General features: G+C 35.9%; 1 protein-coding gene across 5 annotated transcripts in view; it reads right to left on the reverse strand.

Annotated features, from left to right (window-relative positions):
• CNOT6L (CCR4-NOT transcription complex subunit 6 like) overlaps positions 1-20049 on the reverse strand; it is a 112687-nt gene that overhangs the window by 22112 nt on the left and 70526 nt on the right. For all 5 annotated transcript variants that reach the window (XM_032334674.1, XM_032334675.1, XM_032334678.1 and 2 more), the window contains 3 exons: positions 7524-7592; positions 5233-5390; positions 3108-3262 (listed from right to left, as the gene is read on the reverse strand). In XM_032334674.1, coding sequence (XP_032190565.1) covers positions 3108-3262; positions 5233-5390; positions 7524-7592 — 382 coding nt within the window. The remainder of the gene's footprint in view (positions 1-3107; positions 3263-5232; positions 5391-7523; positions 7593-20049) is intronic.

A 20049-nucleotide genomic window follows, 5' to 3' on the forward strand; every position in this document is an offset into this window, starting at 1 on the left:
CTGGGGTCAAGCCCCGCATCAGGCTCTTTGCTCAGCAGGAGGCCTGCTTCTCTTCCTCTCTCTCTCTCTGCCTGCCTCTCTGCCTATTCGTGATCTCTGTCTGTCAAATAAATAAATAAAATCTTTAAAAAAAAAAACTTTAAAATACTTATCTATAGTAAGTGTTTCCATATACACACAACAACAACAACAACAACAACACAAATGTATTTTATAAAATATTTTGCACTAAAGAAAATAATAGCTACTGAGATAAAGGACAAAGCAAAAGCCGACTTCTAGCATTTTATAAACTGAAACTTCTTTTTTCTGGTATCTCCATGCATCTAACTACCCAAAAAATGTTTGTAATGATGACCAAAAGGTCCTGTCAAATCCTGAAGTCCCTTCCGAAGCCCTGAAGAGTAAACCACAATGAATATGGTGCAAGGACTATTCTACTGTATTCTAGCTCTTTGAAAATTGGTCATCTGTGTCCCACTCTTTACTAAGTAATTCCCTATTCTTTCATCATGATGGATAAGAAATTTTTATTACAGTATTTTGCTAAAAACAGTGATTATTATAGTTTCTATTTATGGTTACTTACTCTGTATCACTGTTTTCCATGACAGGAAAAACCATCATCAATCTAGAGTAGGAATTTTGAGATACTCTGGTTTTAGAAGAATGAGACTGAGAATGAGACTCGAAGTACTCTTCCTACAGCTGTCTTTTGACTTTGTCAGTTTTGTTAACTACATAAAGCAATTATCTTAGATGGTAACATACAAACAAATACAAATGAGGAAATAAGTCCTGAACAGGAAGTGACTCATTCAAGATTATATAGCCACATAAGTAGGAGAACCACCTGGCTTCACAATTCTTTTCTTTGCACTGTATTATCTCTCCAATCTGAAGAACAGAATAGAATAAAGGCAAGGTAGTATACTTTGTGTTAAATTTCAAATAGTTTGGCATTGGACACTTAGCTCATACAACATCAACAAGTATTTAATACTGCTCACAAAAGAATATAATAAGGTATTATATTCAAAGTATTCATCTGTTACTGGATCCATGTTACTAATCAGGCAAGAAGAGTTGACATGAAGAAAACCAAATGATGCACTGAAGTATTTCCTGTGTGCACCTCTTAACTAATTCACAGCATTTTTAATAATTCAAGCTTCGATTTTCAAATACTTTGTTTAAAGTTTCCTAGATAATAGTTATAACTGTTAGTTCAAAATCTTAACTACCTCTAGTAAATTATCAAGGCATTTTAGATTTTCCTCTCAATCTGTGATGGGAATGATAAAAACTATATTATCTTCCTTTGGGAAGACACAGCAGCAAATGGAAAAAGAACCTGATGTTTTATCTTAATATTACCAGTACTCTTTTTCCAATTATGGTGTTTCAAGAAAATGTGCTTATGAATGTAAGTAACAAACATCAAATTCAAAGCAATTTTTCCAAATGAGGTAAACTTTTAAGAAGTATAAGTAATATTGGAAGCTCAATAAGAAACCTAAAAATTCAGTTTAGTACCATGGTTAAAAGGACTGACTATGAAGCCACACTACTTTCTATACATTGGTCTCCTCATGTATCAAAATGAGAATACAGCTGTAACCCTAGCTCTGAGGGTTTAAAAATTCAGTGAGAGAATCCATAAAAGGCCTAACAGTATATAAAAGTAATATCTATTGTTATTCTGAAATTCATAAATAAAATCGTGAACCAACTACAAGAATTCAGTATATTCTAACCTCAAACACTGCAGGCCTATCCACTAATTATTAGCCAAAATGACAATATCTTTATTAAAAATTCACAGAAAAGACAGGAAAATAGGTACAAATAAATGAGAAAAAGTAGGCCAAGTATCTCTCAATTTCACTTATTTGTTTGCTTAACATAATATGCTAGTAATATGCCTGTATCAATAAAAACATGTAATTTCTTTTGTTATAACTGGTATTAAAAAGGGGCCAATATTGGAAAATAATACATGCTTATCCTATACATAGATGATTCCCTTTCTGTATTAACCATGGGATTCCACCTCTATCAGATTTTATGCATTTCAGTTTTCTATTGAAGATATTTTTGTATTTTCCACTATAAAATTGGCAGCCTTTCTGAGGCAAAAAATATGCTTCTCTCTTTTCCTCAAGATGATAACTAAATATGTCTGTTATCAACAAGCTACTTAGCCAGCACTCAAAAGGAGACAGATTTCTGAAAGTGTTGTGGCTCTACATCCTCAAGTAGGAAATGCAGTTTCCTAAACCCAGTGCAACAAGATAACAAAGGTTTCCAGAAGATCATTTATGTATTTCAATAAGCAGGTTCACAACATTCTCAACTTTTACTTACTTTAATCAAGCACATCAACAGCACTGAAAAAACACAAATCATGTTTTCTCTGTTTGATAATGGCTGCTTTCCACTGTCCTGTCTCAGTCAATCCTTTAACTCTCCAGCTCCACAAGCTGTGTCTCTCTTCCACCCTCCCTCATCTATGCAAATCTCTATCTCATATATATCATTTTTATTTTCTTATGTCATTACCTTTTCCTACTAGACCAGAGCTCTGAGTGGGATTAGAACTATGTCTTGTCTATCTTTATGTCTACGTTGACTAGCACAGCACTGGTCACAAAGCAAATAAATTATGCTCAGTAAGCATTTAGTGAATAAATGATTAAATAAATGAAATGTTAATTGAAAGGATGAAAAAGGTTAACAAAATTAATGATTTTGAAAAAGCCAACTACCAAAACAAAACTCAGAGAAAGAAACTCAGATCACTCATTCAAAATCCTAAAAAAGCATTATACTTTTTTTTTTAAACACCAGAATTAGTATTTTACTTCATGAAAATATATTTGGAAATATGATAACACAACATATTCAAATACATACCTCTCAAAAATTTTAGTGTAATTTGGCAATAAAGCATAAAGTATAATAAACATTATTTCCAATACAGTCTAAGAAATACAACATTACCAACAGTTTAAATTGTTACATCTCTTGCTTTCTAGCTAGCTTACTGCTAATTTGTGTGTTCAAGAAGTAAGTATACACTATTATGCTTTGTTTCCTTAACTCACTTTTCTGTTTTGAAGAATATTGCACAACCGTCCACATGCTTTCTCTCCTGCTCAGACATGATTTTGGCACGTGACTTTGGAGAAAAAAATCCATCATATCCACGCTCCTTCAATGCTGGCAGAAAGAGAGTGAAGTATTGCTCTGTTTCCACTTCCTGAGGTGAAAGAAAAGTTGTCATTGACATGACAGAGGAGAACTTTAAGATATAAAAATTTTTAGCAGTTTAAGTAAGGTGCGACTAAGTTAAAGTAATTCACAGAAAAAATATTATCTATCCTACCTTACCTCTAGCAGCAGTCATTTGATAATGGCAGCTTTTAAACCTGAAAGAACCTGAACTGTTGCCTGATTTTCTCTTGCTTACTAGCTAGTTGGTCCCAAATCTCTTTAGTTCCAACTTAGAGTTCATTCTACTATGTAATAATTCCTTAAAACTGGTAAAATTGGACAGATTATGGATTAAGCAGTAAGGAATAGTAAGTTTAATTTAGAGGGGTAATTTTAAAAACTATTTCTCTTTCTCAACTGCAATGGAAAGGAATGATACCCAAGAGTGAGAAGTCTAAGATCAATCAACAAAAAGTTCAACTTTAAAGAATTTAAGGTACCTGAACACCAATCACCCAATAGTCTCTGTTAATCCAGTATTTTTAAGTTAGATTATTTCATTTTTTGACCCATAAAATGTTTTTAATCTTTCCAAATGAAATAACTAAATGTGAAGATAATGATTTATGTATGATGATCTCATAACATGATTTTACAATGGTAAAAACTAATAAATAGCCTAAATGGTCACCAGTAGGGAAAATGTTGAATCAATAAATATATATTCATATAATGAATTGGCTTGGAAGAATTTTAGTAATATGTTAAGTACATTAAGTGCAATAGTATGATCTCAACTTTACTCTGAAAATAGATCTGTAAATAAATTTTTAAAAAAATACAACAAATACTTCATAAGTTTTAGGGGTTTCCTCCATTATTTTTTCAAAATATTCAATTTCTCTAGAATGAACATTTTATACTGTGGTATTACCTTTACAATAAAAAATACCTTTTAAATTATGTTTTTATCCTTCAAACTATACTTAGAAGAATGTAAGGCTATCATTACTACAAATACTAAATAAAAAGGAAGGAAACTAACTTTGCCTCCTTCTCCCCCATGATTCTGTCAGTTCTCCATATTCAGAAGAAAATTTAATTTTTGAATATTTTTATTATTTCCCAGGAAGTCATATGAACCACAGACAACATATATTTTCAAGCTACTCTAGTACAAAAAATGATTTAAAAAGTAATACCTTTCTTCTCAGGCTGTGCTAAAAAGCAGCTATGAAATTCTTACACTTAAAATTTTAAAATACCTTCATAAATATGTAATATGCTTTGAAAGTTGCTAAGAAAAAAGTTATTAAATACTACCTAGAAATCTTGGCTATTTATTAGTTGAGTGTTAAAGTGCTAAAACACATTATTTCAACAGAAAGGTGTTTCTTCAGTTAAATTCATTATAATAAAGTGCTATAAAACAGAAAAGTCCATTTCAGAGACAGTTTTTAAAATAATGCAAAACTGCATGATTTCTAGCACAATATTTGTAAGTGTTTACAATGTTTATCATTAAGGAACAGTGGACAAATAATATTTTTTCAAGATTCCATTATAAGTTAAATTCACATTCTTAAATCAAACAACCTTCTGCAGTTTTCTCTTTCAATAATACCAGTGATCTGTTCATAAGATGAACTGTTAAATGGATGAAATTATTTTTCACTTAATAGTAAATGAGTACAGGTGGATGGCTGTACTTAGCAAAACAGTTCGACCATGGAAATGTCTTATCTGCTTACTAAAATTGCCCTTTTTAAGAGGAGAGAAAACAAATCCTTCTGAGTTGTTTTGAACACAGACTCTCCTAGAAGTAAGATCTATTAAGATCTTCCTTAAGTTTCAGACAATTGAATTTCCTTTTTTAAAATTTTTTTAAGACTTTATTTTTAAAGTAATCTCTATATCCAATGTGGATCTCAAACTCACAACCCTGAAATCAAGAGCTGCTACTCCACCAACTGAGCCAGCCAGGTGCCCTCAGACAATTAATGTCTACAGTGTTACCTGAAGACTAATGATATCTGCATCACAGTTAACAATTTCTTCCATAATTCCCTTTTTCCTGTATTCCCAGTTTAATGCCCAGGATGGGCAATAGCCGTATAGCTGCCGGGTGGCGTATTTATCACATAACACATTGTAACACATAACCGTGAATGATGCTAAGAAATGGGAGGGGAAAAAAAAAAGACAAAAGGGAGAAAATTAGGCAAGAATTCAAAGAGAAGTTATCATATGTATACCTGCACAAGCACAGATGGCATACAAACCTATCCCAAATATCATCACTGTGAAATGCCTTCGGCAAAATTCTGTTAAACTTTATCTACTAAGACTTCATTGAAGTCCGTCACATCAAAGTTCTTTCACTAGAATTAGACTTATAGTTCACATTTTAGATTTTTAGGAAATTTATTTTAATAAAAATTCAAATTCTAAGTCAGGATGCTAATATTTTGCACATAATTTTTTGAGCGAAGCTTCATTTAACTGGAACAAAAGTGAATTTAGTTTTGTTCATTAAAAGACTCTAATTCATTTTTACTAACAAAATACCCATTATTTAATACTTTTGGGAGCCTCTTACGGCTCTTATCACTCTGAGCCAGAACACTGACTAACAAAGTTTAGTTGTAAGAGAATTCTTTCTGCCAAATCATATATTCATTTTTGAAACTGAATTCTCATTTTAAAATGCCCCTGAACTATAGAAGGACTGTGAACAAACTAAAAGGAGAATACAGCTTATAGCTTTGCTACCAAAAAATGTGCTCTGAAGACCCAAAGCATCCGCTATCACCTAGGTACTCAAAAATACAGACTCTTTGGTACCACAAAGACCTACTAAGTCAGAACCTGCAAGCTATCAAAATCTCCAAGTTATTCATATGGACATTAATTTTAAAAGCCCGGATTTTTATCAGTAATTCTCTATCCAGGATGCCCATTAGAATCACTCTGTACAGTGCTCATTCCCAGGGCCCTGCTCAAGACTAAGTAAGTTAGTATATTTAGGGTCTAGATATACATATTTTTAAAAAGCATCCCAAATGACTATAGTGGAGAGCAATGGCTGTGAATCACATACTTGAATAAAAGGTGAGGAATCCAAATAATGAAGTAATAATACCTGACTGAAGTTGGTTAGATTCAGATAATGGGGAAAGTATTAAGAGAAATTCAGTTCAATAGTCCCCTGGGGATCAAACTGGAGGCCATTTTGTACACTGTTAGCTTTTTCACTGTATGGTACTGATTCTTACAAAATAAATCCTAAGTATTATACACACCTCCCTACTCACCAGAAGTAAAAGCCCCTTTATTTAGCACTCAGATTCTACTGAGGAAAGTACAATACATCCCAAGGAAAATCCATACTCATTTTTCAATAAGGAAAACCCAAGAACACATTACTTTGAGAATTCAACAACTGATGAGATCATGTTTCTGTTGTTCTTTTTCTTAATGAAAATGTACGTATGCAGTATTAGGAAAGCTTTTCTTCAAGATTATGTTCACTAGTACTCAAAAAAGGATTACTTTGAAGAATCAGAAAATAGTGTTTTTAAAATCAGAAAGGTAACAATTAATTATGCATTAAGGAAGGCTAAACAAAATAAATCCACCAAGTTAAGACTCTGCAGAAAACCTCAGGAATTCCTTTTACTCAGACCATCAATGTGCATCCTATTAATACAAGTGTTCTTACAATGGATCAACGACACAGTGCCTCCTAGAACAGGCTCATCCTGTGACTCTAAGAGTGTGGTAGTGTTAAAATTACTGCCGCTGGAAGACACAGAAATGTACTGCTTATGCTGTTACCATATTTTGTTTCCTGGTACCATATTTTGTTTCCAATATAGCAAATACAGACTCAGTCTAAATTACTCTTTCAAAAGTGTTACCACTCTAACCACTGAAGAAAGATAAAGTAGCCAAGTGGTTTAAAATTTTCAGAAAAAAATTATTTTTCATTTTTTCTATTTAACTCACCCAATACCCTGAATGAAGAGGCCACTTGGAAGGCTTCATTTATTTTCTTATTTGTAAGGCTTTATTTACAAGGAATAATTGTGAAACCAAGAGCTACATCATTGTGAAAGATAAAGGAGATTCCTACACATGGCCTTAATGTGGGTTTTATACTTTTAAATCTACCTATCAGTACTTTTTGAAGCTCATCTACCTTGTGGACATAAAATGAAGGCTTGTTATACTTGTATCACAAAGCCCAAATGGCATTTCCAGTATTTCTGGGGAAAAAAAAAAAAAAAGTCAAGAAAAATATTTACCTGATGGCAGAATTTGGTCTCGTTCTTTTAATGTAATCCATGGCCTCGGAGGAAGCTGCTCTGGATGAACTGGCAGGGGGAGAAAAATCTTTCTTAAACACATGTTATTTTCATGTGCTTCTAAAATCAGTATCATTTACTTTATAATGTCAAATCAACTTGTTTTCTCTTCAGCTATAGTGGCCCACAACTGACTTAAAAATCTAATATTGAAATACAAAGATTTAGCAGCCAAAGGAAGTTTGAGCAGACCTAAGCAGAAAACACATAATAAATATATGAAAAGAACATTAGGAAACTCATTATTTGCAGTTCCACTTACACAGTATTTATGAGAAGTACCTTTTTAAAACCTTAAGATCAGGGCACCTGGGTAGCTCAGTCAGTTAAGTATCTGACTCTTTTTTTAAATTTAAGATTTTATTTATTTACTTGAGAGAGAGAGAGGGCATGAGAGGGGAGGGTCAGAGGGAGAAGCAGACTCCCTGCTTAGCAGGGAGCCTGATGCGGGACTCGACCCCAGGACCAGGATCATGACCTGAGCTGAAGGTAGTCGCTTAACCAACTGAGCCACCCAGGCGCCCAAGCATCTGATTCTTGATTTCAGCTCCAGGTCTTGGGATGAGCCCAGCCATGGCTCTACTCTCTGCAAGAAGTCTGCTTAGGATTCTCTCCCTCTCACTCTAGCCCTCCCCTGCTCATACACACTGACTAAAGTAAAAATCTTAAAAAAAGAAAGAAAGAAAGAAAGAAAGCCCACAATCTTAAGTAAGCTCTTATGTCTTAATTACAAATGTAAATAGTATAATTTCCCTGCTGAGAAATCAAAGCTATGGGAGGTTCCAAAATACTAATGAACTGAAATACTCAAATACTGTTAAAATAGAAAAAAAGAGAGGAGGAATAAGATGGTAGAGTAGGAGAACTAAATTTCATCTGGTCCCAGGAATTCGGATAGATATTTATCAAACCATTCTGAACACCTACAAACTCAACAGGAGATCAAAGAAAAGAATAGCAGCAATTCTAAGAACAGAAGAGCAACCACCTTCTGGAAGGTAGGATGTGCAGAGAAGTGAATGCGAGGTGATATACAGGAAGATAGACTGTGGGGGAAGGAGCCTCATCAGCTGGCTCATGGCAAGTGATCGAGCAGCAGAGCACAAAATCCTAACTTAGAAGTCTGCTCCACTGAGGGACGTCGCTCCAGTGGCTAAGTGGGGGTGGAATCCTTACTGGGATAGTGTGGTCTCAGGACCATCAGAGTCACGGAAAGACAGGGGAGGCCTGAGTGTGGCATAGCCCCCAGGTCTTGGAGTGGGGAAGCCGGCTCAAAGACGGAGCTGAGGAGTGGGCTGTCAGCTCAGGGTTGCCACAAGTCATGATCCACACTCCAGTCAGGCCACTACTCTCCGAGCAGGGACCCCACAAGCAGCAAATGCAGGGAGACTCCCCTTGGACTCCCAGAAGGAGCAGCAAGGGAGGGCACTGCGGGAATCACCTGGGTCTAGAGACGGCAAATGGAGCTGTGAGCCAGAGACAGAAAGGCTCTGTCACAGGCCAGGTTTGCAGGGAGTGCTGCCAGAGACCAGAGAGACAGGAGTGATTGACCGCTTTTCTCTGAGGGCTCACTGAGGAGTGGGGCCCTCATTTCTCAACTCGTCCTGAGCCAGAGATTGGGAGGCTGGCATCTTTATTCCTGTCCTCCAAAGCTGTACAGAAAGTTTTCAGTCAACAAAAGCTACCATGAGTATACCCAAGCAGATTATTGAGCCTGGACTCTGGCAAGAGGAGATCCGCCTTGGACAAAGACATTTGAGACCCACTGCAACAGGTCCCCTGCCCCAGAAGATCAGCAAGAATATCCAAGTTTGCCTATCAATGAGAACTGCAGAACTCCAGCGCTAGCAGAAAACAGCACATAGAATTCATGGCTTTTCTCCCATGATTCTTCAGGCTTACAAAGTTGGGTTTTTTTTATTTTTTTCTATTATTTTTTAATATTTCCTCTTTCCTATTTTAACCATCTTATTAATCCCTTTTTTAAAATATTTTTTAATTTTCATCCTTACAATCATAGTCTAACCTTTCATTGTATTTAAGCTATGTTTTGTGTTTATCTGTTTTTCTTTTTTTAAAATATTGGGATACATTTTCTTCTAACAGACCAAAATATAACCCAATCTAGTATAAGGCTTTATTCTAGTCTCCCACCTGATCACATTCTTTTTTTTTTTTTTTTTTTTTGTATTTCTATCAACCAACTTCTCAATTCCTCTTTAAAAATCTTTTTTATTTTCATCTTTACATTCATATTTCATCCCTTCATCGTATTTACCCTTATTTTTATATATATGTAAGTTTTGCTTTCTTTAAAATTTTCATAGGCACTTTCTTCTAAGAGACCAAAACACACCAAAGATCTAGTATGTCACTCTGTTCTACTCACTAGCCATCAGGCTGTAAGAAAAAAACATATCCCAAAATTTTAAAGAAAGAAAAACTTACACAAAAAAATAGGTTAAATTTCAATGAAGGGATAGAATATGACTGTAAAGATGAAAATTTTAAAAAGATTTTTAAAAAAGGAATTGATTGGATAAGATGTTCATTAAATAGGAAAGAAGAAAAATTCAAAAAAATACTTTTTTTCTCTTTCTTTTCCCACCAATTTCAGGTCTCTTCTGACCTGGCCAGTGTGTATTGTTCTGGGACAATGTTATCCTTTTAGAATATTATGTTCTTTCATTCATACACTCTTCTCTAGACAAAATGACAAAAATTGAAAAAACCTCACCTCAAAAAAAAAAAAAAAAAAGAACAAAAGGCAGTACAAACTGCCAGGGATATAATCAATGTGGACAATAGTAAAATGTCACAACTAGAGTTCAGAATGATGATTATAAAGATACTAGCTAGGCCTGAAAAAGACATACTAGACACTAGAGAATCCCTCTCCACAGAAATAAAAAATCTAAAATCTAACTAAGTCAAAATTAAAAAGGCTATTAATGAGATACAATGAAAAATCAAGGCTCTAACATTTAGAATAAATGAGGAAGAAGAGAGAATTGGTGATAAAGAAGACCAAATGAAGGAGAAAAAAGAAGCTGAGAAAGAGACAAACTACTAGACCAAGAGGTGAGAATTTAAGAGATTAGTGATACCATAAGACAAAAACAGTATTAGAATAATTGGGATCCCAGAAGAAGAAGAAAGAAAGAGAGGGGCAGAAGGTATATTGGAGCAAATTATAGCAGAGAACTTCCCTAATTTGGGGAAGGAAACAGGCGTCAAAGTCCAGGAGGCACAGAGAACACCCCTCAAAATCAATAAAAATAGGACCACACCCTGTCACCTAACAGTAAAACTTACAAGTCTCAGTGACAAAGAGAAAATCATGAAAGCAGCTCAGGACAAGAGGTCTGTAACATACAACAGTGGAAATATTAGATTGGCAGCAGACCTATTCAGAGACCTGGCAGGCCAGAAAGGACTGGCAAGCACTAAACAAGAAAAATATGCAGCCAAGAATACTATATCCAGCTAGGCTGTCATTGAAAATAGAAGGAGAGGTAAAATGCTTCCAGGACAAACAAAGCTAAAAGAATTTGCAAACACCAAACTAGCCCTACAGGAAATACTGAAAATGGTCCTCTGAGCTAAGAGAGAGCCTAAAATTACATAGACCAGAAATGAACAGACAGTATGCAGTAACAGTCCTCTTACAGGCAATACAATGACACCAAATTGATATCTTTCAGTAGTTACACTGAATGTGAATGCCCTAATCAAAAGACACAAGGCACCAGAATGGATGAAAAAAAGCAAGACCCATTAATAGGCGGTCTGCAAGAAACTCATTTTAGACCCAAAGACACCCTCAGATTTAAAGTGAGGAGGTGGAAAACAATTTACCATGCACATCCAAAGAAGGCTGGGGTAGAAATCCTTATATCAGACAAATTAGATTTTAAACCAAACGCTATAATAAGAGATGCAAAAGGACACTATATCATACTTAAAGGATCTGTCCAAATTGTTAGGAAGATCTAACAATTGTAAATATCTATGCCCCTAAATGGTAATAAGCCAAATTATATAAACCAACTAATCTACAAAATCAAAGATACATATCGACAATAATACAGTAATAGCAGGGGACTTTAACAGCCCCATCACTGATATGGACAGATTATCTAAGCAAAAGACCAACAAGGAAAAAGAAAAAAGGCTTTAAATGACACACTGGACCAGATGGACATCACAGATGTATTTAGAACATTCCATCCCAAAGCAACGAATACCCATTCTTCTCTGGTGCACATGACACAGTCTCCAGAATACATCACATACTGGGTCACAAATTGGGTTTCAACCAGTACCAAAAGACTGGGATCATTTCCTGCATATTTTCAGACCACAATGCTTTGAAAGTAATATTCAATCACAAGAGGGAAGTTGGAAAGAACTCAAATATATGGAGGCTAAAGAGCATCCTACAAAGAATGAATGGGTCAACCAGGAAATTTAAGAAGAATTTTAAAAATTCAAAGAAACAGGGATGCCTGGGTGGCTCAGTTGGTAAAGCAGCTGTCAGGTTATGATCCCAGTGTCCTGGGATCGAGTCTCACTTCGGGCTCCTTGCTCGGCAGGCAGCCTGCTTCTCCCTCGGCCTCTGCCTGCCTGTGCTCGCTTTCTCACTCTCCCTCTCTCTCTGACAAATAAATAAATAAAACCTTAAAAATAAATAAATAAATAAAAATTCAAAGAGACAAATGAAAATGAAAATACAACTGTTCAAATCCTTTGGATGCAACAAAGGCAGTCATAAGATTAAAGAATACAGCACTACAACCCTTTTCCAAATATGCAACCTAACACTTCACTTAAAGGAGCTTCAGAAAGAACTTCAAATAAAGCCTAAACCCAACAGGAGAAGAGAAATAATAAAGATCAGAGCAGAAATCAATGATATAGTCACCAAAAGAAGAACAGAACAGATCAACGAAACTAGGAGTTGGCTCTTTGAAAGAATAAGATCAGTAAACTCTAGCCAGACTTATCAAAAAGAAAAGAGAATGGACCCAAATTAACAAAATCATGAATGAAAGAGAAGAGATCACAACCAACACCAAAGAAATACAAACAATTATAAGAACATATTATGAGCAACTCTACCCCAGCAAATTTGACACTCTGGAAGAAATGGATGCATTCCTAGAGACATATAAGCTACCACAACTGAATCAGGAAGAAACAGAAAACCTGAACAGACCCATAACCAGTAAGGAGATTGAAGTAGTCATCAAAAATCTCCCAACAAACAATAGCCCAGGGTCAGATGTCTTCCCAGGGGAATTCTACCAAACATTTCAAAAAGAATTAATACCTATTCTCCTGAAACTGTTCCAAAAAAAGAAATGGAAGGAAAACTTCCAAACTCATTTTATGAGGCCAGCATTACCTTGATCCCAAAACCAAAGAGCCCATCAAAAAGGAGAATTACAGACCAATATCCCTGATGAACATGGATGCAAAAATTCTCACCAAAATACCAGCCAATAGGATCCAACAGTACATTAAAAGGATTATTCACCACGACCATGTGGGATTTATTCCTGGGCTGCAAGGCTGATTCAACATCCACTAATTAATCAATGTGATATAATACTTTAATAAAAAAAGAACAAGAACTGTAGGATATTCTCAATAGATGCTGCATAAGCATTTGACAAAGAATAGCATCCTCTCTTAATTAAGACTCTTCACAGTGTAGGTATACCATATCATAATATGGCCAATATCATAAAAGCCATCTATGAAAAACCCACAGCAAATATCATTCTCAATGGGGAAAAACTGAGAGCTTTTCCCCTAAGGTCAGGAACACAGCAGGGATGTCCACTATCACCACTGCTATTCAACACAGTACTAGAAGTCTTAGCCTCAGGAATCAGACAACAAAAAGAAATAAAAGGCATCCGAACTGGCAAAGAAGTTAAATTCTCATTCTTTGCAGATGATACTTTATGTGGGAAACCTCAAGGACTCTACCCCAAAACTGCTAGAACTCATACAGGATATAAAGCCAATGCATAGAAATCAGTTGCATTTGTATACACCAACAACAAGACAGAAGAAAGAGAAACTAAGGAGTCAATCCCATTTAATTACACCCAAAACCATTAGATACCTAGGAATAAATTTAACCAAAGACACAAAGAATCTGTACTCAGAAATCTATAGAATACTCAAGAAAGAAATTGAGGAAGGCACAAAGAAATGGAAAAATGGTCCATGCTCATGGACTGGAAGAACAAATATTGTGAAAATGTCTATGCTACCCAGAGCAATCTACACCTTTAATGCATTCCCCAACAAAATAGCATCAACTTTTTTCAAGGAAATGAAACAAAAAAGCCTAAAATTTATGTGTAACCAGAAAAGACCACAAAAAGCCAGAGGAATGTTCAAAAAGAAAACCAAAGTTGTTGGCATTACAATTCGGGACTTTAAGCTCTATTATAGCGATGTCATCATCAGGATGGTATGGTACTGGCTAAAAACAGACACACAGATCAATGGAATAGAATAGAGAGCCTTATGGTCAACTAACTAAGCTCTATGGTCAACTAATCTTTGATAAAGCAGGAAAGAATGTCCAATAGACAAAAGACAGTCTCTTCAACAAATGGTGTTGGGAAAATTGGACAGCCACAGGCAGAAGAATGAAACTGGACCATTTCCTTACACCACACACAAAAATAGACTCAAGATGGATGAAAGACCTAAATGTGAGACAGGAATCCATCAAAAATCCTTAAGCAGAACACAGGCAGCAATGTCTTTGACTTCAGCTGCACCAACTTCTTCCTAGAAACATCGCCAAAAGCAAGGGAGGCAAGGGCAAAAACAAACTACTGGGACTTCATCTATCTAAAAAGCTTTTGCACAGCAAAGGAAATAGTCAACATAACCAAAAGACAACTGAAAGAATGGGAGAAGATATTTGCAAATGACATATTAAAGGGCTAGTATATAAAATCTATAAGGAACTTATCAAACTCAACACCTAAAGAACAAATAATCCAATCAAGAAATGGGCAGAAGACATGAACAGACATCCCTGCAAAAAGACCAACAGACACATGAAGAAGTGCTCAAAATCACTTGCCATAAAGGAAATACAAATCAAAACCATGGTGAGATACCACCTCACACCAGTCAGAATGGCTAAAAATTAACCAGTCAGTAAACAACAGGCGTTGGTGAGGATGCGGAGAAAGGGGAACCCTCCTACACTGTTGATGGGAATGCAAGCTGGTGCAGCCACTCTGGAAAACAGTAGGTGGTTCCTCAAAAAGTTAAAAACAGAGCTACCCTACAACCCAGCAATTGCACTCCTGGGTATTTACCCCAAAGATATACATGTAGTGATCCAAAGGGACACGTGCACCCAAATATTTATAGCAGCAAAGTCCACAATAGCCAGACTATGGAAAGAGCCCAGATGTCCATCAATAGATGAATGGATAAAGAAGATGTGGTGTGTGTGTGTGTGTGTGTGTACACAATGAAATATCATACAGCCATCAAAAAACCCATAATCTTGCCATTTGGAATGATATGGATGGAAGTAGAGGGTATTTTGTTAAACGAAATAAGTCAATCAGAGAAAGACATTATATGATCTAACTGATGTGAGGAATTTGATAAACAAGGCAGAGGATCATGGGGAAGGGAAGGAAAAATGAAACTAGAGAGGGAGACAAAACAAACTGAGGGTTGTTGGAGTAGACAGGGTGGGAGGGATTGGTTGGTTTGGTGACGGACACTGGGGAGGGTATGTGCTATGGTGAGTGCTTTGCATTGTGTAAGACTGATGAATCACAGACCTGTACCCCTGAACCAAATATTACATTAATTTTTTAAAAATCAAATGACCAATGTCAATAAATAAATAAATAAATAGGAAAAACACATGTGAATGCATAATAAAAATTAATGAATTTTATAATGGGGCTTTTATTTCCTAATTTTAAATTTTATTTTATAACATCCATGCAAAACAAGAGATTAGAACTACATTATACAGAAAAAAAGAAAGCACTGGTTAAACATTAATTACTCAGATATGGTTATCAATACCATTGAACTAAAAGCTACCCAACTATCAGATGAGAGAAAATTCACTAAGTTAAGATTTAACTTCACTTTTACTTTTTCCTTTTAAGAACACTGACAATTACAGGACAATTAAATTCAAGTTTGCAGATTTTTCCAGGGAATATAGTGGCTGAGAAATGTATTCCTTTAAAACAAAACACTCTTATCTTTATCCAGCCACAGAAGTTTTGACCAGAGTATTTATGATCTTTGTAAGTTCCACTTTACTAACAATTTTGGTGTTCCAAAAGCCTATCTAAAGGATGCATGTTTAGCATCCCAACTTTTCACAACATGGAATGAACATTATTTTGCACAGCCCATATCTTGCCAGGAAAGGAATGAAGGTTATCATAAGATGACAAACCAACCATCCAGCTGAATCAACATACTGAATCCTGGAAAAAATTATGCCTGCCAGGAGTACCATGCCACAGTTATAACAACTATCTAAAAAACGGAAAGCCCAATGTATAAATACAATGAGGTGTAAAGAAGGAACCTCCTAACTGTTGGGTTCCTTATCAGTAAATCGTTAAAAATTCAGAAATCAAAAAAATCCTCAAAATAAAACAAGTAAGATGATGCTGACACTCTGGTGCTTCCCAAAACTTTACTAACATATTTTAATTAATACATCATAATATATCAGTATAAGTCAAATGCACAGTAGTCACCAACGATATCCAAACAGCCAAAATCCTATAAAAAACACTGTATCTCACCAATAACCAGGAAAAATAAAAAGATGAGAGAGCATATTTTTAATCCAGGTTGTCCCCAAAATTTTAATATATGCAAAATTGATGATGGTGGTAAGATATGAATACTTGCATGTATAGCTGGTATAACTATAAACTGGGAGCTAGCTCAGAGAACAAGCTGGACCATCTTTTAAAAATCTAAACATCCTTGTCCCTATGACTCAACTATTCTATTTCCTGGGATCAACCCCATCTGCTAAGGAAGCATTCAAATAGATACTCACTGCACTGTTGTTTATAACAGCAAAAACAAGGGTAAATGACTAATATCCATTTTACAGAAGTCTATGCTATAGTTTTAAAGGATAAATACATGTCTGCTAAAGTGGAAAGCTATACAAGTAATACTGAGCAGAAACAACTAGAAAATATATAATGACGAGGCACCTGGGTAGTTCAGTCAGTTAAGCAGATTTCAGCTCAGGTCATGATCTCAGGGTCCTGGGATTAAGCCCTGCATTGGGCTCCACATTCAGTGCGGAGTCTGCTTGAGATTCTTTCTCTCTCTCTCTCTCTCTTTCTCTGCCCCTCCCCCTGCTTATGCATGCACTCTCTCAAATAAAATAAATCTTTAAATACATATATAATGATAAAATAGAGTATGTTTTATTTGCAAACATTTTAAAAACATGCATGAAAAGTAATGTCATAACATTTCTACTGGTACAATTTTTATATGTAAATGTCTATAAAAATATCTACAAGAACACACATCCAACTTAAAAGCATGTTTACTTACTATGGAGGGAACATGGAATTAAAGATAGTGGTCAAAGAAAATTTTAGTCTTAACAGGAATTTTTACAAGGAGAATAATATATTCATGTGTGACATATACTAAAAATTTATGTTTGTAAGATGAAACTGCAACATCAGTGTAGGACAAACCATCAAATAAAGACTGTTTAATAGATATACACGGTCCTAGAAACAGTACTAGAATTTGGATCAACACAGAAGTCTGTTCTCCTGAACAAAAGAGACAGCAGTTAACACAGTAACAGGTCTCTCAAGATCATACCTAAAATGTGATAAAACAGTAATCCTCCCATTTTTATCACCCATACAAGCCACACCAGGTGCTAGACAGCCCTGCAACCTGCCCTGGAGCCATGCGGAATAGACTGGGGGCAGGGAGTGGGACAGCAAGAAAATCCTGATCTCTCTGGCCAGTGAAGCCAAAAAAGAAGTACAGCAAGAATTAGGTGGGAAATTCACAGTTAGTGGCAGTGGTAATCCAACATGCTAATGGCAGTCTCTCTAACAAAGCCCAAGAGAGCCAACCCATCCCACCTCAGTGACCAGCAGCAATAAGCCTGGTTTGCCCACGGTTAGGGTATTAGCTGAGCCGAGAAGAGCAGACAGAACCCACATGCTAAACCCAAACTGGGGAACTGCCTGCTAAAATTGAGATTTTATTTTATCAAGAGTCTCCAAACATAACATTCAAAATATCCAGGAGACAAGCCAAAATCACTCATCATACCAAAGACCAGGAATTATCACAAATTAAATGAGAAAAGACTATAACAGAGACCAACACAGAGAAGATTCAGATTTGACAATGACAGAGATTTTAGAGAAGGAGTCATAAAGCTGCTTCAAGGAGTTACTACAAATTCTCTTGAAGCAAGTGAAAAAATAGAAAGCCCAAAGAAGCAGTTCTACTTTTTGAAAAGATCCAAAGTGAAATTATTCAACTAAAAAATACAATAATCAAAATAACAAAACTCACTGGGAGGGTACAAAAATAAAGACAACAACAACAACAAAAAATCTCAGAGTGAATCTGAGAATTCCATTTGAACACTTAAAAGGAAACTAAACTGGGGGTGGGGGTGGGGATAGAATGAACAGAGCCTGAGAGACCTGTGGAACTGTAACAAAAGTTCTATGACTCATATCATCAGAGTCCAGAAGGAGAGAAGAAAGAACGTGGGCTTAAAAAGTATTTTGAGATAATGGCTAAAATGTCTCAAATTTGGTAAATGACATAAACCTACAAACTCAAGAAGGTGAACAAACTTCAAGTAGAATAAATGGAAAGAAATCCACAAGAAGAGACATCATAAACTGCTGAAATCCAAAACAAAAACAACAAGAAAACAAAACAACAAAAAAACCTCATGAACATCAAAGAGAAAAGACACATTACCTATCAGGAAACAACGGGTTTCTTTTCTGAAACCATGGCAGCCAGAGGAAGTGGTACATTTTCAAGTGCCGAAAGAAGAACTGTCAAACCACAAATTCTGCATCCTGAAAAACTTCCCTTCAGAAATCAAGGGGAAACTGAGGCACGTGGGTGGCTCCGTCGGTTAGGTGTCTGCCTTTGGCTCAAGTCATGATCTCTGAATCCAGGGATCCAGTCTCTGCTTATCAGGGAGCCTGCTCCTCCCTCTTCCTCTGCCTCTCCCCCTGCTTGTGCTCATTTTCTCTCTCTCAAATGAAGTCTTTAAAAAAATTTTTTAGGGGCGCCTGGGTGGCTCAGTGGGTTAAGCCTCTGCCTTCAGCTCAGGTCATGGTCTCAGGGTCCTGGGATCGAGCCCCGCATCAGGCTCTCTCCTCAGGGAGGCTTCCCCCTCTTTCTCTGCCTGCCTCTTTCTCTTCCCCCTCTTTCTCTGCCTGCCTCTCTGCCTGCTTGTGATCTCTCTGTCAAATAAATAAAATCTTGAAAAAAAGAAAAAAAAATTTTTAAAGAGGGTGCCTGGGTGGCTCAGTCATTAAGCATCTACCTTTGGCTCCAGTCATGATCCCATGGTCCTAGGATCAAGCCCCGCATCGGGCTCCCTGCTCTGCTGGGAAGCCTGCTTCTCCCTCTCCCACTCCCCCTGCTTGTGTTCCCTCTCTCACTGTCTCTTTCTATCAAATAAATAAATAAGAATCTTTAAAAAAAATTTTTTTAAAGAAATCAAGTGGAAATAAAAATGTTATAAAAGGAAAACCATGAAACTTTGTTGCTAGCAGACCCGCCCTTAAAAAATGGCTAAAGGAAGCTCTCTAAACAGAAAGGAAATGAAAACAGAAGAACTGGAACATCAGAAAGGAAAGAACAAGCAATGAGTAAAATTAGGGCTAAACACAATGGATTATCCTCTCCAAGCCTCTTAAAATATATCTAATGGTTAAAGCACAAATTATAACATCTGTGTGATACTCTGCGTAGGTAGAGGAAAGAGTAGAAACAATTACATTTTAATAAAAGTGGGGAGTGTGAAGGCACATAAATGGAAGTAAGGCAACAATAATGCACTTTAATTTATAAAACATTATCAGGAGACTATGCTAAATATGTATATTGTGATATTTAGAGCAACACTAAGAAAAGAATTTCAAATCAGAACTCTCCTAAGTTTCAAAAATAGCATAAATAAAACAATGTAGAATTGTAAAAAATGTTTAGGTAACCCTCAGGAAACCAAGACAAGATAAAATAAGGAGAAACAGAGGAAACAAACAGAAAACAACTAAAAAAATGGAAGACTTAAGTTCTACAATCAATAATTACTTTAAATTAAATTATCTAAGTATACAAATTATAAGAGCAGAATCCTGGCAGGACAGATATAAAAACGTGATGCATGGCACAACTG

This window comes from Mustela erminea, chromosome 2 (genome assembly GCF_009829155.1).
Source record: "Mustela erminea isolate mMusErm1 chromosome 2, mMusErm1.Pri, whole genome shotgun sequence".
Taxonomy (NCBI): Eukaryota; Metazoa; Chordata; class Mammalia; order Carnivora; family Mustelidae; genus Mustela; species Mustela erminea.